This window comes from Mandrillus leucophaeus, unplaced genomic scaffold, assembly GCF_000951045.1.
Source record: "Mandrillus leucophaeus isolate KB7577 unplaced genomic scaffold, Mleu.le_1.0 Scaffold667, whole genome shotgun sequence".
NCBI lineage: Eukaryota > Metazoa > Chordata > Mammalia > Primates > Cercopithecidae > Mandrillus > Mandrillus leucophaeus.
Genome location: NW_012107219.1, coordinates 1,155,400 through 1,172,887, shown reverse-complemented (window position 1 = coordinate 1,172,887; position 17,488 = coordinate 1,155,400). Strand labels below are relative to the sequence as shown.

At 43.1% G+C, this 17,488-nt stretch overlaps 1 protein-coding gene across 2 annotated transcripts in view; it reads left to right on the top strand.

Annotated features, from left to right (window-relative positions):
• Positions 1 to 17,488, top strand: part of FAM135B (family with sequence similarity 135, member B) — a 299,141-nt gene that overhangs the window by 146,946 nt on the left and 134,707 nt on the right. For both annotated transcript variants that reach the window (XM_012001609.1, XM_012001610.1), the window contains exon 4: positions 11,579 to 11,718. In XM_012001609.1, the coding sequence (XP_011856999.1) occupies positions 11,579 to 11,718 (140 nt within the window). The remainder of the gene's footprint in view (positions 1 to 11,578; positions 11,719 to 17,488) is intronic.

Here is a 17,488-nt window from a genome sequence, read left to right as displayed (position 1 = left end):
TTGTAATAGGAAACATTATGAGCCTCTCAGTTCTCCCACAGTACCACAGTCGTCTAAAGCAGCACTGTCACATCCCTCAAGTCATTTTGCCCCATCTGTTTCATTGAGCAAACACATATTGCTTTTGAGGATGTAGGCCTAGGTATTCATTGATACAAGAGCCAACTGGCTAAACCTTGGCTGACACCCATGCGGATGACACTGTGACTTTCAGATGGTGGATATAGAATTTTCTCAGACACGAAGGGTCAAAAGAGCCTTCTGAAAGTTGCAGTATCACCTGGCTGGGTATCAGCCAAGGCTTAGCCAGTTGGCTATAGTGTCAGTGAACACCTAGATCTACATTCTCAGCAGCAACTTTTGCAGCTTAGATTCAACTACCAGATGACCTGTTCTCTTACGCTTATTTATTTTCACATCAACACCTTGGTGCAGAGGCAACCATGAACGTTTGTTTAGGCACCAGCGGCACTATTGGCCAGCCCTCTGTACATTGCTGGGGGCTGAGCGCAAGGGGCATATACCTGCTGAGGGGTCAAAGGGCAAGATTCAACAGGTGACACTAATGAGGAAATCATAACATTTATTCAAGAGAAGAGAATAATATTGGGGATTCTTCAAAAGCAAGGAGCATCTTGTGTTTACTGATCCAGCAAGGCCCCTGGAATTCTCAGTATTTCCGATCAATGGAGTACGTGTATTGGAGGGATGCATGGAAGAGACGGACAGCATATTTTGCCTGCCGAATGTTGTTGAGCAGTAAATGGGTGTGATCCAGAGGTGAGAATATTCACACTAATCTGAACAGGCAGAGAAAGCTTGCTGAAAGGGTGACAGTATGAAATGGGCTGGATCTTGCATCATTTCTCAAGGCCCTACTCTCTGAAGTGTCAGCACCAATAAGTGTGTGGTTACCATATACTCTGGCTATGCCTGAGACTGGCCCAGTTTTTGACTGGAGTTAAGGGGCTTACATGCAGAAGTACAGATCAAGAAATATTCCAGAACTTGGTTGAAAAGTGTGGTTAAAACCCTTCTGTTCTGCATTTGTTGTGTGGAGTTGAAAGTTAATTACTTGACCCAGCCAGGGCCAAGTCTGAGTCAAGGTGACCCATCAGAAACCAGGTCACCCATTGGGCTGGGACTCTGAGGTATGCAGGCAACTGGAAGAGTGCATGGGTATCAAGGACTAAGGAGGTTTGAGCTGGAGAGAGGGGAGCTCTCCCTGAAAGAATTTCCAAGTCCATGCACAGACAGACTGTGTATCTGCAGTATTGGCACAATGTATAAGCAGCAGAGAGAGAAGTTGAATGACAGAAGAAAAAATGTCAGCTGCAAGAGCCTCTGCTGTCCTGGAGGACAAGAACTCAGGTCACTCTGAGCTGCCACTGGAGTCTAGAAGGAGAATGAATGAGGTGAAAAGCTGTGAAACTGAGAAGACAAAACTCGAGCTGCAGAGACAGGTCTCAGCAGGACTGACCTGTGCATGACACGGGGATACCTTGCTCATTGTAACCAGGAGCAATATTCAGCCAGTGCATCTGGTATGAACAGTTGTTATAACAGGCACTTCCCTAAGCTTTTCAAGTCCTCCTTTCTGGACTACAATGGCCAGTTACTCTGGCCCCCATTGCAGACCCTCACCTTCTCTATCATCCATAGCTAAAGGATTTACACCAGGGCAGCCGATGACCTGCAGGCCCTGCTCATCGCCCTGCCTAGCAGGCATTCTGACTGGGTGCTATCTGGGTCACCAGTTTTGAATATCCTGCCCTACTCCAGACTGCAAGTGCAACCCTGGTGTGTGGGTGTGTGCCCTAATAGACAGAAGGGAGGGGACCAAGAGAGGAAAGAGGAGACAGTCCAGGTGAGAATGTGCTGTGACGGGGACAACTCATTCAATGTTTGGGTTGAGGGGGGCCTCAGACCTTGGAGGGAATTGGAGGGACTGAGGCTGTGATCTCTTTCTGGACTGGCTGGGCTTAGCTTAGCCCCTGGAGTGGGCAGGCCCTGCTGGAGGGATCTGCCATCTCTGTGGAAGACAAAGGCAGAGCAACCACCTGTCCTCCCCTAATCAGCAGTGACTCTGGGGCTCCCTGCTATTTTTTGTAGTCACAACTCCCCGCTATATTCTGTGACCTCCAGCTAAGGCCAAAGTCACCGTGGATTAGCAAACAGCTCTGTGCTCCTTGGCACATCCTGGAGACCATGATTGGGTGGGGACACTGCAGCTCTGACAAATATTTGATTAGCTGCAATTGCAGCTATACTTAGTTCTCCTTGGGAAGCATATGGGGAGGCAGATGGTTCAGGAAAGCCTGAATCACATCAACAAGGCTCTTTGCCTCTGATTTGTTGAGTCTCCTGAATGACTTATTAACAGGATAGGTTTCAGGATTTGACGGTGGGGCCTTGGCTGTACCCTTCTCAGAAAGCCCCATGTTACGCATTCTGGGCATCCTTTGTGCCAGCCTTTCGCAAGGGAACCTGGATCGATGTGGACTCTGGGTCATCATGAGGACATAGCGGGAAATAGAGACAGCCTCAGTGAGCTAGCTGCTCCATCCGAGATTCAGTTCACCTCCACAAATGTTACTACACACCACTGCCAAGTTGTCTGTGATCAGGCCACTTGGAGCTTCGGTCAGTCATGCATTCTATAAATATTTGCTGGGCCTGGAGACAGCACAAAGAATCAGCTCTGTGTTCGGTCCTCACTATGGCTGCAGCTCCTACACTTATCATTTAGGGCCAATTAACCACAGTAAAGACTTTAGGTTTCAATCTAAGTGCAAGGAGGGGATAAAGGCACCTGGTTTATATTTTGTTTATTTATTTTTTTTAGAGACAAACTCTCACTCTATCACCTAGGCCAGAGCGCGGTGGCAAGATCATGGCTCACTGCAGCCTCGAATTCCTGGGCTCAAGAGATCTTCCACTTTCAGCTTTCTGAGTAGTTAGGATTACAGGCACACACCACCATGCCCAGCTAATTTTATATATTCAGAAAAAAAATTTGTAGAGACAGGGTCTCACTGTGTTATCCAGGCTGGTCTTGAACTCCCGGCCTCAAGTGATTCTCCCACCTTGGCCTCCTGAAGTGCTGGGATTGTAAGAATGAGCTATCGTGTCTGGCCAACATCTAGTTTGTATTTTATATTAGTAGACAAATAGGTGGTAAGAGTAGAAGCAAAAAGTAAGCTTTTCAGTATGCAATATTGAGAGAAAATTTTTTAAAAGAGGTAGAAAGGATTTGATTTGTCAGAACCATGTTTTGGGTGTGAATCCACAGGATGTGCTGATGATTGGATAGACGAGGCAAGTGGAAAAGAGGAATTAAATGACCAGGAAGTATTTCATTAGTATGGGTAAGACAGGAGGAGGAACATATTTGGGAAATATAATCAAACGTTTTGTATTGGACACACGAGGGTTCTGATCTTTATTTGACATCAAAGAAATCACGTCAAGTGGTGAAGGATCAGGACCACTTGGGAAAGAGATGGGGCTGGTATTGTACATTGGAGAGTGCTTAGCTTGTAGGTGGCATAGAAAGCCTTGGAAATGATGCTAGGGAAGGAGCACAGCTAATAATGGAGAAAATAATTGGGACCATGACCTGGGGTTCTACAACACAGAGAGGTGGCAGGTGCAGGAGGAGCCTAGGAATCCAGAAGGGCAGGAGCAAATGAGAGAGAAGCTGAAGATCTACAAGAGCTGGAAGAGCAGGTGAGATGGGCGTGAGGCATCATCTGGCTCCCCAGTGTAGTCGGATTGTTATTGTCATTTTTGCCTGTAAAAGAACTAAGGCCGGTGGAGTCGAAGTCTCACCCAGCGTCTCCCTGCTTACTAGCTGGGAGATGCTCCATGCTCTATGCTCCATTCAGGCAGTACCCACTGCTCTGGGCCAAGCCTGCTTTCTTCATAGTGTCAAAAGGTAATTAAAGATTCCCTTTGGTTGGAGGTGGTGGCTCACACCTGCAATCCCAATACTTTGGGAGGCCGAGGCGGGTGGATCATGAGGTCAGGAGTTTGAGACCAGCCTGACCAACATGTTGAAGCACCGTCTCGACTAAAACTACAAAAATTAGCCGGGCATGGTGGCACATACCTATAATCCCAGCTACTCAGGAGGCTGAGGCAGGAGAATCACTTGAACCCTGGAGGCAGAGACTGTAGTGAGCCAAGATCGCGCCACTGCACTCCAGCCTGGGCTACAGAGCGAGACTCCATCTGAAAACAAACAAACAAACAAACAAACAAACAAACAAACAAACAAACAGATTATTTTCCACTCCTCACTTCCACTGAGACTTATACTAATAGCTGGTAAAGTTCTATGCTGGAGTATTTGTAAAAGCCATGTCAGCTCCACACTCCTATTGATCCAGCAGCATGTTTATTCCCTCCATTTGTCTGAGTCCCTATTATATGTTCCATCTTGTACCAGGTACTTTCATAGGTCATCTCGTAAAACCCTCACAACCCTGAAACAGTACTGCTCTTCCATCCCCAGTTCACAGATGAGGAAACTGAGGTTTACACTGGGCAAGTTCTTTGTTCATAGGTATACTGTGTATGAATGGCAGAGCTGAGAGTAAATCCATGTCTTTTGATTCACATCTATGTGCTTACACAAGCATGAGGTACAAGGCCATACCCTGGACTCTGTTATTGAAATCCAGACTGAAATACCTGAGACCACTCAGCAGTTATGACCAATCCAAGGAAATCCAATGGGTTTCTGTAGTGAGCAACTAGAGTGTACTGGAGGCAACACACTGGCCTTTTACTTTTGAGATTATAGAGCAATACATGTTATTAGATAATAAAGTGTTATCAAGTGCTGGCTTAGTGGGCTTATTCTAATAGTAAGTCATGATGGTTTGTAATTAAGTAATTAAGCCCAGTCAGTGTTGATGAGAGAATGCTTCCTGTTGAATCGCAGCAGCAGCCTTTCTCATTTTCAGTAGGTTAAATGGTGCTTTTTAATGGGCTCTTTAGTTTAGTTGCCCTCCTACAAACAGGACTTTCTGCCAGAGCATGGTATCGGCTTTGTAAGTTGGGTTTTCTTGTAGAGTAGGCTAGGAGTCAGAAATTCTGGATGTTAGAACTATCACAAACTAGAACTGTAACAAACATTGGGCAACTTCCAAAAGTCATATCCCTCCATTTTTGCATTTATTAATAAATTGATTGATTGATCTGCTAAATATTTGAGTGTTAGTGATATGCAAAGCCTTTGTTCTGTCATTCTCAGATTTTTTAAACAATTAGACAGAAATTGATGCATGGTGCACTTGAAGTGAGGAGAGAAAAAAAGTTGGGAAATACTGTACTAAATATTGAATAATATTCCTTGTCATTGTTTTATCTTTACCAGTGACAGAATTATGTCTAACATATTGCCTGTGTGGTTGTTGAGTTAAATAATGAATGAATGAATAAACAAATTAAGAAGTGAAATTAAAAAAAAAACATTTGGAGTCACCATTGTACCATCTACTATATTTGACATTGAGGATGTTACAATCTCTATGATCATGAGTTTCCTCATGAATAAAATGAAAACTCATATACCCAAGGCTATACTCAGTGATGGAAGGAACATAAAGTATCCGGAATTTAGACCAGTAAATCTCAGGCTAGCTTTAATTGAGCAATTTGCAATTAACAAAACCATTTTGTATTTATTATATATTATAGAAAAGTGACTTTTCCAATCATATAATTTACAAATAACATCTTTGATCAAACTCATTTTGTTTTACATAATTTGCCACCTCAATCAGAATTTTAAATTAGTCCTTATAAGGCGTTCCGACTAATGCAACGTGTGTGGAAAGATGAAACATTCATTTACACAAGGAGATGTCTGTGGAGTCAGACAACAATGGGAATATTCATTCCCTATTCCACAGACACAAGTGTAAAACATAGATGTCCCAAAAGGAACCCTGTGAGTGTTCAATGCTGAATCACAATGTTTTACCCAAGACCTAGTGCATAGCAGGTGATTAGTAAATATTCAATGAATGAATTAACACGTTTTATAGCAAAAACATACAAACATAATAATCCAAAATTATAGGTGAGGCATAAACTTATGTCCATGTGCATGAAAGCAAAATATTCAATACTCCATGTGCCGCAGGGTACTTTAAGTAGAAAACAAGAAAAATGTTTTATATTCTTTGAGATAGAAATAAAAATGACAACCAAAATACAGCTCTTTATTGATGTGTCACCAATTTGATATGCTTCAAAAATTGAAGGTACGAGCAGAATTGCATCTCTTCAGATATTTCAGGTAAGTGCTTGTATATCTCAATGCCCTGTTAGCAGAAATGCCACTTCCTTTTCCCATGTCACATCATCCAAGAAGCCCTGGGCTGACTCAATGAAGTGTGGTCCTTTTCTGAATGCTAGTTTAGGATAGAAATGAATCTCATCAGTCCCTTGCTGCTGGGGCATCTCATTGGCACACAGGGTATCTATTGAAGCATAGGTATTTAGATTTCGGAGGAAGCTTGAGGGTCTTCATTGGTGAATGCTTTGCTGCTCCAGTTATCTGCACAGGCCACTAGGGTCTTCACCCTGAGCTCCCAGGTTATAACTCATTAGAGACTGCTATGATTTAAACGTTTGTCCCCTCCAAAATGTGTGTTGAAACTTTAGTTGCTCTTGTAACAGTTTTGAGGTGAGAACCGTTAAGAGGTGTTTGGGCCATGAAGGCTTTACCCTACTGGGTGGGATTACTGCCTTTATAAAACGGCAAGTTCAGCTCACTTTTGTCTCTTGGCCTTTCTGCCTTTTGCAATGGGATGATGCAGAAATAAGGCCTTTGCCAGATGCAAGCACCTTGATATTGGACTTCCCAGCCTCCAGAACTGTGAGCCAATCAAATTTTGTGCACTGTGAATTATGTAGTCTGTGCTATTCTCTTATTGAAACACACAATGAACTAAAATATTGCTTTTGACAACACAATCTTTGTTTCAGGTTAGGGGGGGTCCTCATCTTTCCGGCTCACAATGTAGCCAAACCAACCTTCTACCCATGAAGCCCTGAGCATTTCTGAACATCTGGAGTCATCATCCTGGGCCCTAGCTTTTCTTAAGATAGCCTCATTTCTGGGAACAGGTTGTGCTTGTGTGATTGACACTAGTATCACCTTGGTTGAGAAGCATCTGTCCCAGTCCAACAGTATCCCTGATTTTCAACCTCAAGAAAAGTCATCAAGACCATGGTTACCTGTCTCCCAGGAGTTCCTGGTTTCTTATCCATACTTGTCTACTTGCCCTCCAGTGATGGGCTCTCCAGGAAAGTAGCAACCTTGGGGGAGCCTCAGGAGGTCATGTATTGGACCTCCCTACCCTGGCATTGAAGGCTTGATGACCCTATGAGCTAGACAGCACATACTCGACTACAGGAAATTATTCTGGTCTTTCTCTGGAACAACAATGCATATCTTTTTCAAAGTGGCTTTCTCTTCTGCCTATTCCTTACAATCGTTGGAGAAAAAAAATAAAGTTTGGCTTCAGGGTGATTTTCTGTTCTTCCTGTTCCTAGAAAGGGTCTGAAAATTCACCCTACCTAAAGAGTCTTAATCGTTGTCATCTTTAGTCTTTGAGAAAATCTGTTTGGATTTTGATAATTTTTCAGTTAAAAACATCCTTCTCTACTCACCATTTTACCTAAGCCTCACATTCATTATGGAAATTAAGTAAGGCAAGATTCTATCATGGAGTTCAGATTCCATAGTCCTGCCCAAGGCCACACAGCCGGAAAGTGGGGACAAGTCTAGAACTTATATTTCCCTTACTAAAGGAGCATTTTCTCAACCATATGAAAGTTAACATTGTGACTTTGAGGAACCCATAGTCTAATGGGGCTTTTCCACTTCTGTTGGCTCTAATATGTTGGAAGATTCTCTATGAGTATATCCTGAGTTTAAAGGAATTTAACTGAGTATATCCTGAGTTTAAAGCTGGCTTCAGGCCTGGGGTATTGAAGGGGTTGTTTTCTGGGGTTTGGGCACAGAAATGATTCTTTGGGAATCTCCTACATGCAGGCAGAGCCATGGCTATGTTCTTGGAATGAGATTGAGGTTTAGTCCACAAGTAAATGGTCCCTACAGGTGCTGTTGGTTTGAGCATTGGGCATAGAGTCCCTGTCAGAAGAATAATACCTGTATTTTATACTCCACACTGACACATCCCTCTAGGACTGCTGGGAGCTCTCAGCTGAGGGAATGTCATCATTTAAAGTTTAAACATTTAGAGGTGTATAGATATATAAAATATTAATATCATTCATTTTGTGGGGGGAGAAGAAGAAACTACAGCACCTAAAAGTCTTTTTTTTCTCTTGCCCTCTGGCCTGAAATTCTGTGTTAAGATGTTTGGAATGTATTCTTTGTGCAGCTGAGACCTGAAGAGCTCCTCTTACCTCCTCTACTGTATTCTCTTTTCTCTGCTCCCCTCCTGTTTTTCCTTCACACTCCCTTTCCTTCTTCCACCCATTTTCTTTTCATCTCTTTTTTTCCCCTTAAAGTCTCAACTCTTTTTATGCATGGTACCAAGGCTGACACACACAAAAGAAGAAGGCAGATACGTAGGAAGACTCTAGTCCACACCTTCTCATTGGCCCACTTGAATAGAAATCTTGTTGCCTAAAAATACATAAAAAATACTCTAGAATGAAAAGTGGCTATTTAACACATAGCTAGGAAAGGCTGCCTTCCCAAAGTATGAGTTAGTCTTTAAGGGTAGAGGGAGTATGTACTTTGGTTGTCTCTGGGTGCTGATTTCACCAGGAAGGAGGAGAGAGGATAGTGGGCCAGGTATCCAGATGTGGATTGTTGGTGAAGAAGGGAGAATCCCAATGGGAATGGAGCAGGGAGTGTTGTCCCAGTGATCTCCATCCCAGGGAAGTTATCTTGTGATTGGTGAGCCTTCCCTTGTTAAAAAGACACCTGTTCTATGTGATGCCCTATTTAATAGTGGTGAGGAGTTGACCCAGATAGTCTCCTAAGGTATGAAAACTGCCTTATCCCAGGCTTAATGGGGCACCTCGGGATTTGGTGATTTTCAGTAAATACCCGTTAAGCCCTGTGGTCTGTTTGCCAATCTGCTCAAATTCAGAGGCTCTTAATCTCCCATAAAAAATGTGGCCAATGACAATTTATTCAACAGAAAGTACTCAGAACTTTCTCTGCAAACACAATTAAAAAATCATCATACTGTATATTGTATGCCCAGCGCGTGCCTGGTCTTAGGAGCTTGATCTATTTTATCCTCTGTGTCCACAGTGATCCCATAAGGTCAGTGTGGCTGTGTCCATTTCTCACATGGAAAGCTGCTGTTCCAAGAGGTGATGTCACTTGCCCAAGACAGCAAGTGATTGAACTGTTTTGCTGGCTGTCCCTCCTGGTAGCAGACAGCTCAGGGCTGCTCTGACCTTCAGGGTATTTACCCCATCCATCTGCTGCCACGTTGTCATTCTGGCTTATAGATCAGCGGGGCCTTGACAGTGATATAGAAAGAGCTAGTGTAGCAAATAAAAACAGAGAGGCATCTGCACACATGAATCATTTTTATTTAATAGGCCCATCAATTTGAATACAGCAGGTCTAAATAGAACTGCATTAGGCCAGTAATTTTATTGCCTTCATGACAAAGTGCAACTTAGAGCAGGCACATCTGAGCAGCCTTGGAAATAACCTGGCATTTTACATATTTTGTATTCCTTGCTCTGAAGCTACAAGGTAGGTGCTGGCTTAGATGTGACTGTGCATTGGGAGGTGACTGTGATCCTGTGTCCCTGTTTCCAAAAAACTGTTTGACCCATCCAGAGACAGTGTACAAGATACTTAGAATTTTTCTTTGCTAGTTGGGCTGTTTTTTATTTTTTTCTTGGCTCCCATTTCAGTCAAACTATTTAATTCTTTCAGTACTGTTTTATAGAGTCCCCACCCTTTGCTAGGAAATAGATGCATTTTATTCATTCACTGGAGACTTCATTTTCTCTCTTATTAAAGAGGTAGATGTGAGGATGAATCTACACAATGCTTCATTATATAGCAATTCTCCAGCAAAGTCTGCTAACAAAATGCCATAAACTGGGTGCTTATTGACCACAGAAATGTATTTTTCACAGTTCTAGAGGCTGAAAGTTTGAGATCAGGAAGCCAGCATGGTCAGGTTCTGGTGAGGGCCCTTTTCCAGGTTTGCAGATTGATGACGTCTCTCATTGTATCCTTCCATGGTGGGAAAGGTGAGGGGAACAGATCTCTGGCCTCTTTTTATAAGGACATTAATCCCATATGTGAGAGCTGTACCCTTATGATGTGATTACCTCCCAAAGGCTGCACCTCCAAATATAATCACATTGGTGATTAGATTTGAACATTTGCATCTTGGGGAGACATAAACATTCACAACAAGTACATATTTAGGCACCTGCCTCTGCTTTGAGCCTTTGTCTCTTCATCTGGTGTAAAATTTACCTTATGGGTTTGTTATGATAATTAAGGAAAGTAACCACAATTGAAAAGCACTTTAGAACTTGTAAAATGCCATATAGTTGTTCCCTGTTATAAATAGGTAATCAATAGGTCATTGTTGCCTTATACAAATATTAGTATTATTTACTTTAGAATATGTATATAAGCATATGTTTGGGTGTATATGTGTGTGTGTGTGTGTGTGTATATATATACACACACACACATATATCCAAGTGGATAGTTTTTGTGTTAAGTAATTTGGAGGAGTTCATCCATTTGTTTCCCCACAATAACCCTGGACAGTATTATTTATTTTAGAATATATATTATATATATATTTTTACATGTATCTCCAACTATGTAGTTTGTGTGTTAAGTAATTTGGAAGAGTTCACCCATTTGTTCCCCCAAATAACCCTGGACAGTGGATGCATTGGCTAGATTTGTCTTCTTGAAATATAACTCAACTTAGAAGTACTGTTTAGGGATATGGTATATCTAGAATGCATTGGAGGATACACAGCTAAACCAATTCCTTTAACACTTGATATACAGTAGGATTAGCACATTTTCCTAAAACTCAAGACAGAGTGTTCTCGTGACATGCATGATGTGCAGACAGCACCTTTGAGAAGGGAGAGATTCTATGGACACTAGGAAGTCCTTGTAGAAGGAAGGGTGTTTTCTGTCTTTCAGTCCCTGTTCTTCTCCTCATTGTTTCTGGGAGCGGAGGTTTATGGAATGCTTCACAGAGGAGGGCACAGGTGAACAGGTGAGAAGTTGAGCAGGCACTGCATAGCAGCCCAGGAGCACTGCCCACTGCATGAGTGACTTAGCCAAGATCTTATTGCTTGTTAGGAATGGAACAAGGTTTTTCTGAGATACCAGCCCAACTCAGTGAACAGAAATATTCATATGGTGAGGTCTCATTAGCTGTGATTTTAAGCTTTGGAAATTGGAAGGCCGCTTGGGGCCATTAGTCTCCTTGAGCAGGAAAAACACCTCACAGGGCTGCAGGTAAAGGACAGTATTGGAGTTCATGGGTTCCGACTGATTCTTGTTTTGCAGAGAGCAGCAGCCTGCATTCAGCCTGTGTCCATGACAGCACCGTGCACAGCCGGGTCTTTCAGATCTTATACCGGAATGAAGAGGTGCCCATAAATGATGCTGTGGTCTTCCGAGTTCATTTGCTCTTAGGTGGTGAAAGGGTAAGTCATGAATCTACCACCAGCCACAAGTGGCTGTTCCCTCTCATGGCTGTTCTCTCTCATTGCTAGGTAAATGGTGAAAGAAGAAGGTATGGATTTACTCTGAAATCTGACAGAGATTAGTGCTTTTAGTGCACTCATGCACTTATTTATGTATTTGCTGTTTGACTCATTTTTTAAATTCATATATTTGCTTGTTCCATGTAGTCTCAAGTGCAGACAGTCTCCATTGACTCATTTACTGGGCCTCTTCTTCCGTCCTCATTTGCCCATTTGTGCATCTGTTCAGGCCCTCTGTCAATGAGTCAATCAGCAGGTGGTTTTGAGTAACTGTTTTTTTGCAGGGCTCAATGTGGGACCCTTGGATAAGGGACAGAACCGGAGAAGGCAGCAGGAACTCTACCTTGAAAGGGTTGATAATTTAGCAGGAAAACAGATATATAAGCAAACACCTTGGTAGGTGATGTGAGCAATGATCTCTGTGGAGATGACAAAGCTGGTGTTCATCAAGGCTTGCACAAGAGCTGGCTTCAGATGCACATGCTGAATTCACCAGAGAAAGAAAGAGGAAGGGCATCGAATGAAGGGGAAACAGCATCACTGCAAGCCCAGAGGCCTTGGGGAGCTCGCTTTATTAGTTGGGAACTTGATTGAAAATTTCCTGTTCATCAGATTAACACATTTCAAAGGAATATCTGAAGCTCAAACTTTTGATCTGCCTCCCCTAGCCTCACTGAAGTGTACCTGTTGCCACATTTGAGCTGACTTTTTCCTGCTAGAATATATTGAGAATTATTTGAAAGAGTATTCCTGTTTTAGGAAGGTCTAATTAGAGCCCCCACTACTTGCATTCCTCATGTAGTGTGCATAACAGCTCCTATTGGGCATCTGTTATCTTTCTCCTCTCAGGCTTCTTGGCTTTCTGTCCACATCTTTTGTTATCTAGGTAGTGACCAGGTTCCTCTCTGTGGCTAAAATTGAAAAGCGTCACTCATTCTTTATTCATTAACCCATCTATCCTTTCAAAAATTTATTGAGCACTCACTAAGCACCTACTATGTGCTGAAGGTAAAATAGTGAACATGAAATATCCCTGGCATTTTGGACTTATATTCTAATATTACATCAATATATCACAATGTAATTAAACAAACCAATCATGCATATTCTATTACTGAGCCTTCTCACTGCTACATACTCAGCTCCCTAGTCTCTGAGACACACTCATGAGGGAGATAAGAGTATAGGAGTTTGCACCCTCACTGGAGGCCCCGTGAAGCTACAACTGTACCCAAAGTGGAAGATACCTCATGATGGTCCTGCTGTGCAAGACTGGCTGTTGCCTCATGACAGATACTCAGATATTGAGAATGTCAAGAACTCAGCACAACTTTCAACACAACCTTCACCCAAGGTGATTATTCCCTGGAGGACAAGTGACAGACAGGAGAGTCTCCCAGAGAAGCCAGTGCAGAATTGTGGAGACCCAACTGTGGAGGAAGATTCAGGCATGCCATGAGCTCAGGGAGATGTCGGTTCTGGAGGAGAGCACAGTAAGGACAAAGAGCCTGAGGTGGGAATGACGTTGGGGTGTTTCAGGAAAAGCACTAAGGCTGAGGTGACTTGCACAGACAGAGAGGGCAAAGGAGCAGGAGACGAAGATGGAGCAGGGAGGCCCAGCATTGTGGGCCATGATAGGGAAATTAGGGCTTATTCTTGGGCAATAGAAATCCACTGATTTTGTTAGAATGGTGCCATGGCACAATTTTTATTTTAGAATTTTGTCATCCCTCTCCCAGTCTGCAAGCTCCACAGGACTGGATCTCTCTTTGTATCCTGAGTGCCCCAGTAGCCATAGGACTACACTTGTCTTGTGGATACCTGACATGGAGTGGATGACTTAGTTGTTGAATGAATGAATTTAACTTATAATCTCTTCTTTTTAGGCCCTTTGCACACTATTCTTTCCAAACAGAGATAAGCATCCACCATGCGCCCTGTTTGATGGCCCTTGGCTCCCTGTATCGTGCCTAGACCACAGCTGCCTGCTTCAATACCTCAAGGCACACCTCACTCACTGGAGCCTTCAGTTAACCTGACCCTATCTCCCTTATGCCATCACAGTGACTGCAAATACTTGATCTGTAATCAAAATTTAAAAGAACAAATGAAGCTCCTATTAGCCATGCTGGCTAGCTTTTGACTACTTGACCATTTCCCCTCTCTGCTCTCCCACCTGCTATGTGCCCCCAGAGACTGGCTGCAAGAACTGCTCAGTCATGTCTTTACCTTTTAGTTTCCTTTGAGTTCAGCCTATGAGAGCTTCTGCAGGTGACTACGAGGAGAATGGGCCCAGAGTGTTCATTCCCCAGGCTCCTTCCCTGCAGGGTCCTGGAGGGTTGGCTGTGTCCAGTGGTGTGCTGGAGTCTGCTTATATCAGCTTTTGATAGCCACGCGTACACACTTCTTTCCAACTCCTTATTTAGCGACTTCACATTCATAGCTCGAAGTCAATTGTGATGAAAACATTTACACAGGAGAAACTGCCAATGCTACAAATCAGTGTTTTTTTATTTTTCTTCAGAGAGCCAGTTGTTAAACCTTTACCAGCATACCACTTGCTCTGTCCTTCTTCCAAAGGCCCCAGCTCCAGGCAGGGAGACACATTCCATGTAGCTTTCTCTCTAGTTCTGATAGCCACTGTCTCTGCTTGAATCTTCATGCCTAGGGTGATAAGGAGGTCCTGAGGTTACTAATCTTGAGGAACTGAGCCATTGTTAGTTGCTTTTTTTTTTTTTTTTTTGAGACAGAGTCTCGCACTGTCGCTCAGGTGGAGTGCAGTGGCGTGATCTCTGCCTCCAGGGTTCAAGTGATTCTCCTGTCTCAGCCTCCTGAGTAGCTGGGATTACAGCTTCCAGGGTTCAAGTGATTCTCCTGTCTCAGCCTCCTGAGTAGCTGGGATTACAGCTGCCCACCACCACGCCTGGCTATTTTTTTTTTTTTTTGTAGTTTTAGTAGAGATAGGGTTTCACTATGTTGGCCAGGCTGGTCTTAAACTCCTGACCTTGTGATCCACCCGCCTCAGCCTCCCAAAGTGCTGGGATTACAGGGGTGAGCCACTGCGCCCAGCTGTTAGTTGCTTTTTCTAAATCTTCCACACACTTTGTATATTATCCCTTTAATAAACTGTACCTAGAGTCCTCATTTTGAGTGTATCCTCTAATTCCTTCCTGGACTCAAGTTGATACCTTTAGTTTAGGAAACAAGACCATTAGGTTGCCTAGAGTGGTCATAAACTCCCAGTTAAACAGACTGCAAGCTCAAGGTCCACTTCCCCAAACTCCAATAAGAAATCAGTGCTCCATTTTTTCCCATGGGCCTTTGCCCTTTGGGACATTGATCTCAAAGAGCTACCCTGGCAGAATGCTTATGGCAAACCAATGATGGAGGCTGGGTTTGGGTATTATTCAGGTATCCTGGCCATTGCTCCATTTAATTCCGTCAGAGAATTGTTCTTGTCCCTGACAATTTAAAGCCTTCAAGTTTGACCTTCCCAACCCTCAACCTTAACTCATGTGAGGTTGTAGCCAACCTTAGTTCTCAAGTTGAATGGGGAGTCTGTTTCATATTACATGTTGTTTTCTTCTTCCTATAAAATTTCTTATCTCTGTAAGCTAATAATTTGTTATTGTGTTGAGGGTAATCCATATGGCAGCAAACAATGTCACAGCTAATTGCTATATACAAATCAGGGATAATAAAAGTTAATTGGATATGTCTGTAAACACTGTATATTTGGAATGGATGCATTTCCAGTTAGTATCAGTCTGCTTATGACAACCAAAACACTGCTTATAGCCAGTCGGCCAGAAATTATGTTCATGGATACACATAGACATGATTGTGAACCACAGACATTTATGAAATGCCTATTCGTCAAACACGTGATTCCACCCGCCATCAGAAATTCAGACATGAGGAAGATTCAGTTATGCATTGAGGTCACAGATAAGTGCAAGAGATGACCATGGACAGAACTAATCACAAGTTAAGGTGTAGGAAGAGATGTTATAATAACAGTTGCAAAGAGTGAGTCTGGAGGTAGTGTGTATATTTTATTTATATACTCTGTGTAATCCCACAGAAGATTTGGGAAGGCTTACAAAATGCATAGAATAGTAAAAAGAAAAGCTAGCAATGGAATGAGGCAGAGTGGAGGAGAAACACATACAGGAAAATAAAGGCTGGGGTAAAGGTAGGGGACCAAAATGCGCAAACACCCTCTGGATATTTGCTAATGGTGATCCATACATTTAGTGCTAAGCTCCTAGCAGGCAGAGCAAAAAAGCAGATACAATTATTAACAGCAAAATGCTTGCCACTCTGAGGAAGAAGGGGAAAAGATTATATATTAAACACATTTTATGAGCAAGATTGCATTTTCATAGGCTTAAAAAGGAAAAGCATTTTCCAAAGTGTAATTCCTTGCTGCACCGGCATCACAGTCCCCTGGCAGTACTCATACAAAATGCAGATTCATGAGCCCATGCCAGACCTAGTGATTCAGACAGAGGTGGGTTTTTTTTTCTTTTTCTTTTTCTTTTTTTTGTTTGCTGGAAGCAGAGAGGGGCCTGAGTTGATTCAGAGTTTGGATAAGTAGAAAAATGGACAAGATTTCCACAGTAACCAGTTAAGAGCTCCTGAGACAGAAGACGGCAAGGCCCATAAAAAGTAGTAAAGCAGAAGGCAGATTTGGGGGAGAAAGCATTGTTGCTAATGGGCTGGAAACTGGCAGGGACACAAAGCTAGAAAGGAAGGTTGAGGACACAGCATGGAGAGCCATAGAGACTCTGCCGAAGGTCATGTTTCTCTTTTTTTAAAGGTAGGAGTCTCCTTCAGGACAGAAGGAGGAGACCTGGCATTTAGAAAGGTCAGTCTGGCAATAATATAGAAAATGGGGCCCAGGAGACCAAGGGCGTACAGGCAGTTGCTGCTATAGTGCATGGTGTCTTGGTGAGCATCATGGCAGAGGTCGTAACTGTGTGAATGGAAACTGTGTGAGTTGAAAGGGTGAGCTGCATGGCCGCCAAGTGCAGCCCTTAGGACTGGGTTCAGGTTGAGCATAGGAGATGGCAGGCATCATGTAGAAAGGAATGATAAATGGAAGTTGACTCTAAGATTTGGGCATGAAATAGGCTTGGAGTTACTGATAGTCCAGGGTAGTTGGGAGAAGAAAAGCTTCTACTGGGGAGTGAAAGGAGTTGAGGATGAGTTATAAGAGCAATCACAAGGATCTTAGCCCTAACAGCGGAGGCAGCGCTCCTTTCACGGGGACACTAGCTGCAGGGGGTCTGTTCCTGCAGACCCCTGATTCGGCGATGGATGAATAAACATACACTGACACACAGATATTCTGCTTTGCCAGTCCAGCTGAGGGTCTGAGCTGCTTAAAGGCTCCAAGCTGAGTTCTGTAAACAGTTGCGACTGGGCCCATATGGGTTAGTGAGGCTCTTATTTATTCAGTAAGACTAATTAACAAAAGTTGTGAGTAAACACCACTAGAGGGTAAAGATTAAAGGCCCGGTTCTCAGGCCTAAAGTAAACACCATTTGCGGGTAATAAACTTCTGCTGACCACCAAGTAGGAGGCAGTAAAGTGTGCCTGGTAGGACAAAGGTTAGTCTTAAGCCCATATAAGTAAACAGGATAGGAAGATTAACTTCCCACATTCTTCTGTACTTGTACCCTAATCTTTCTGGCTCCTGCAAAGA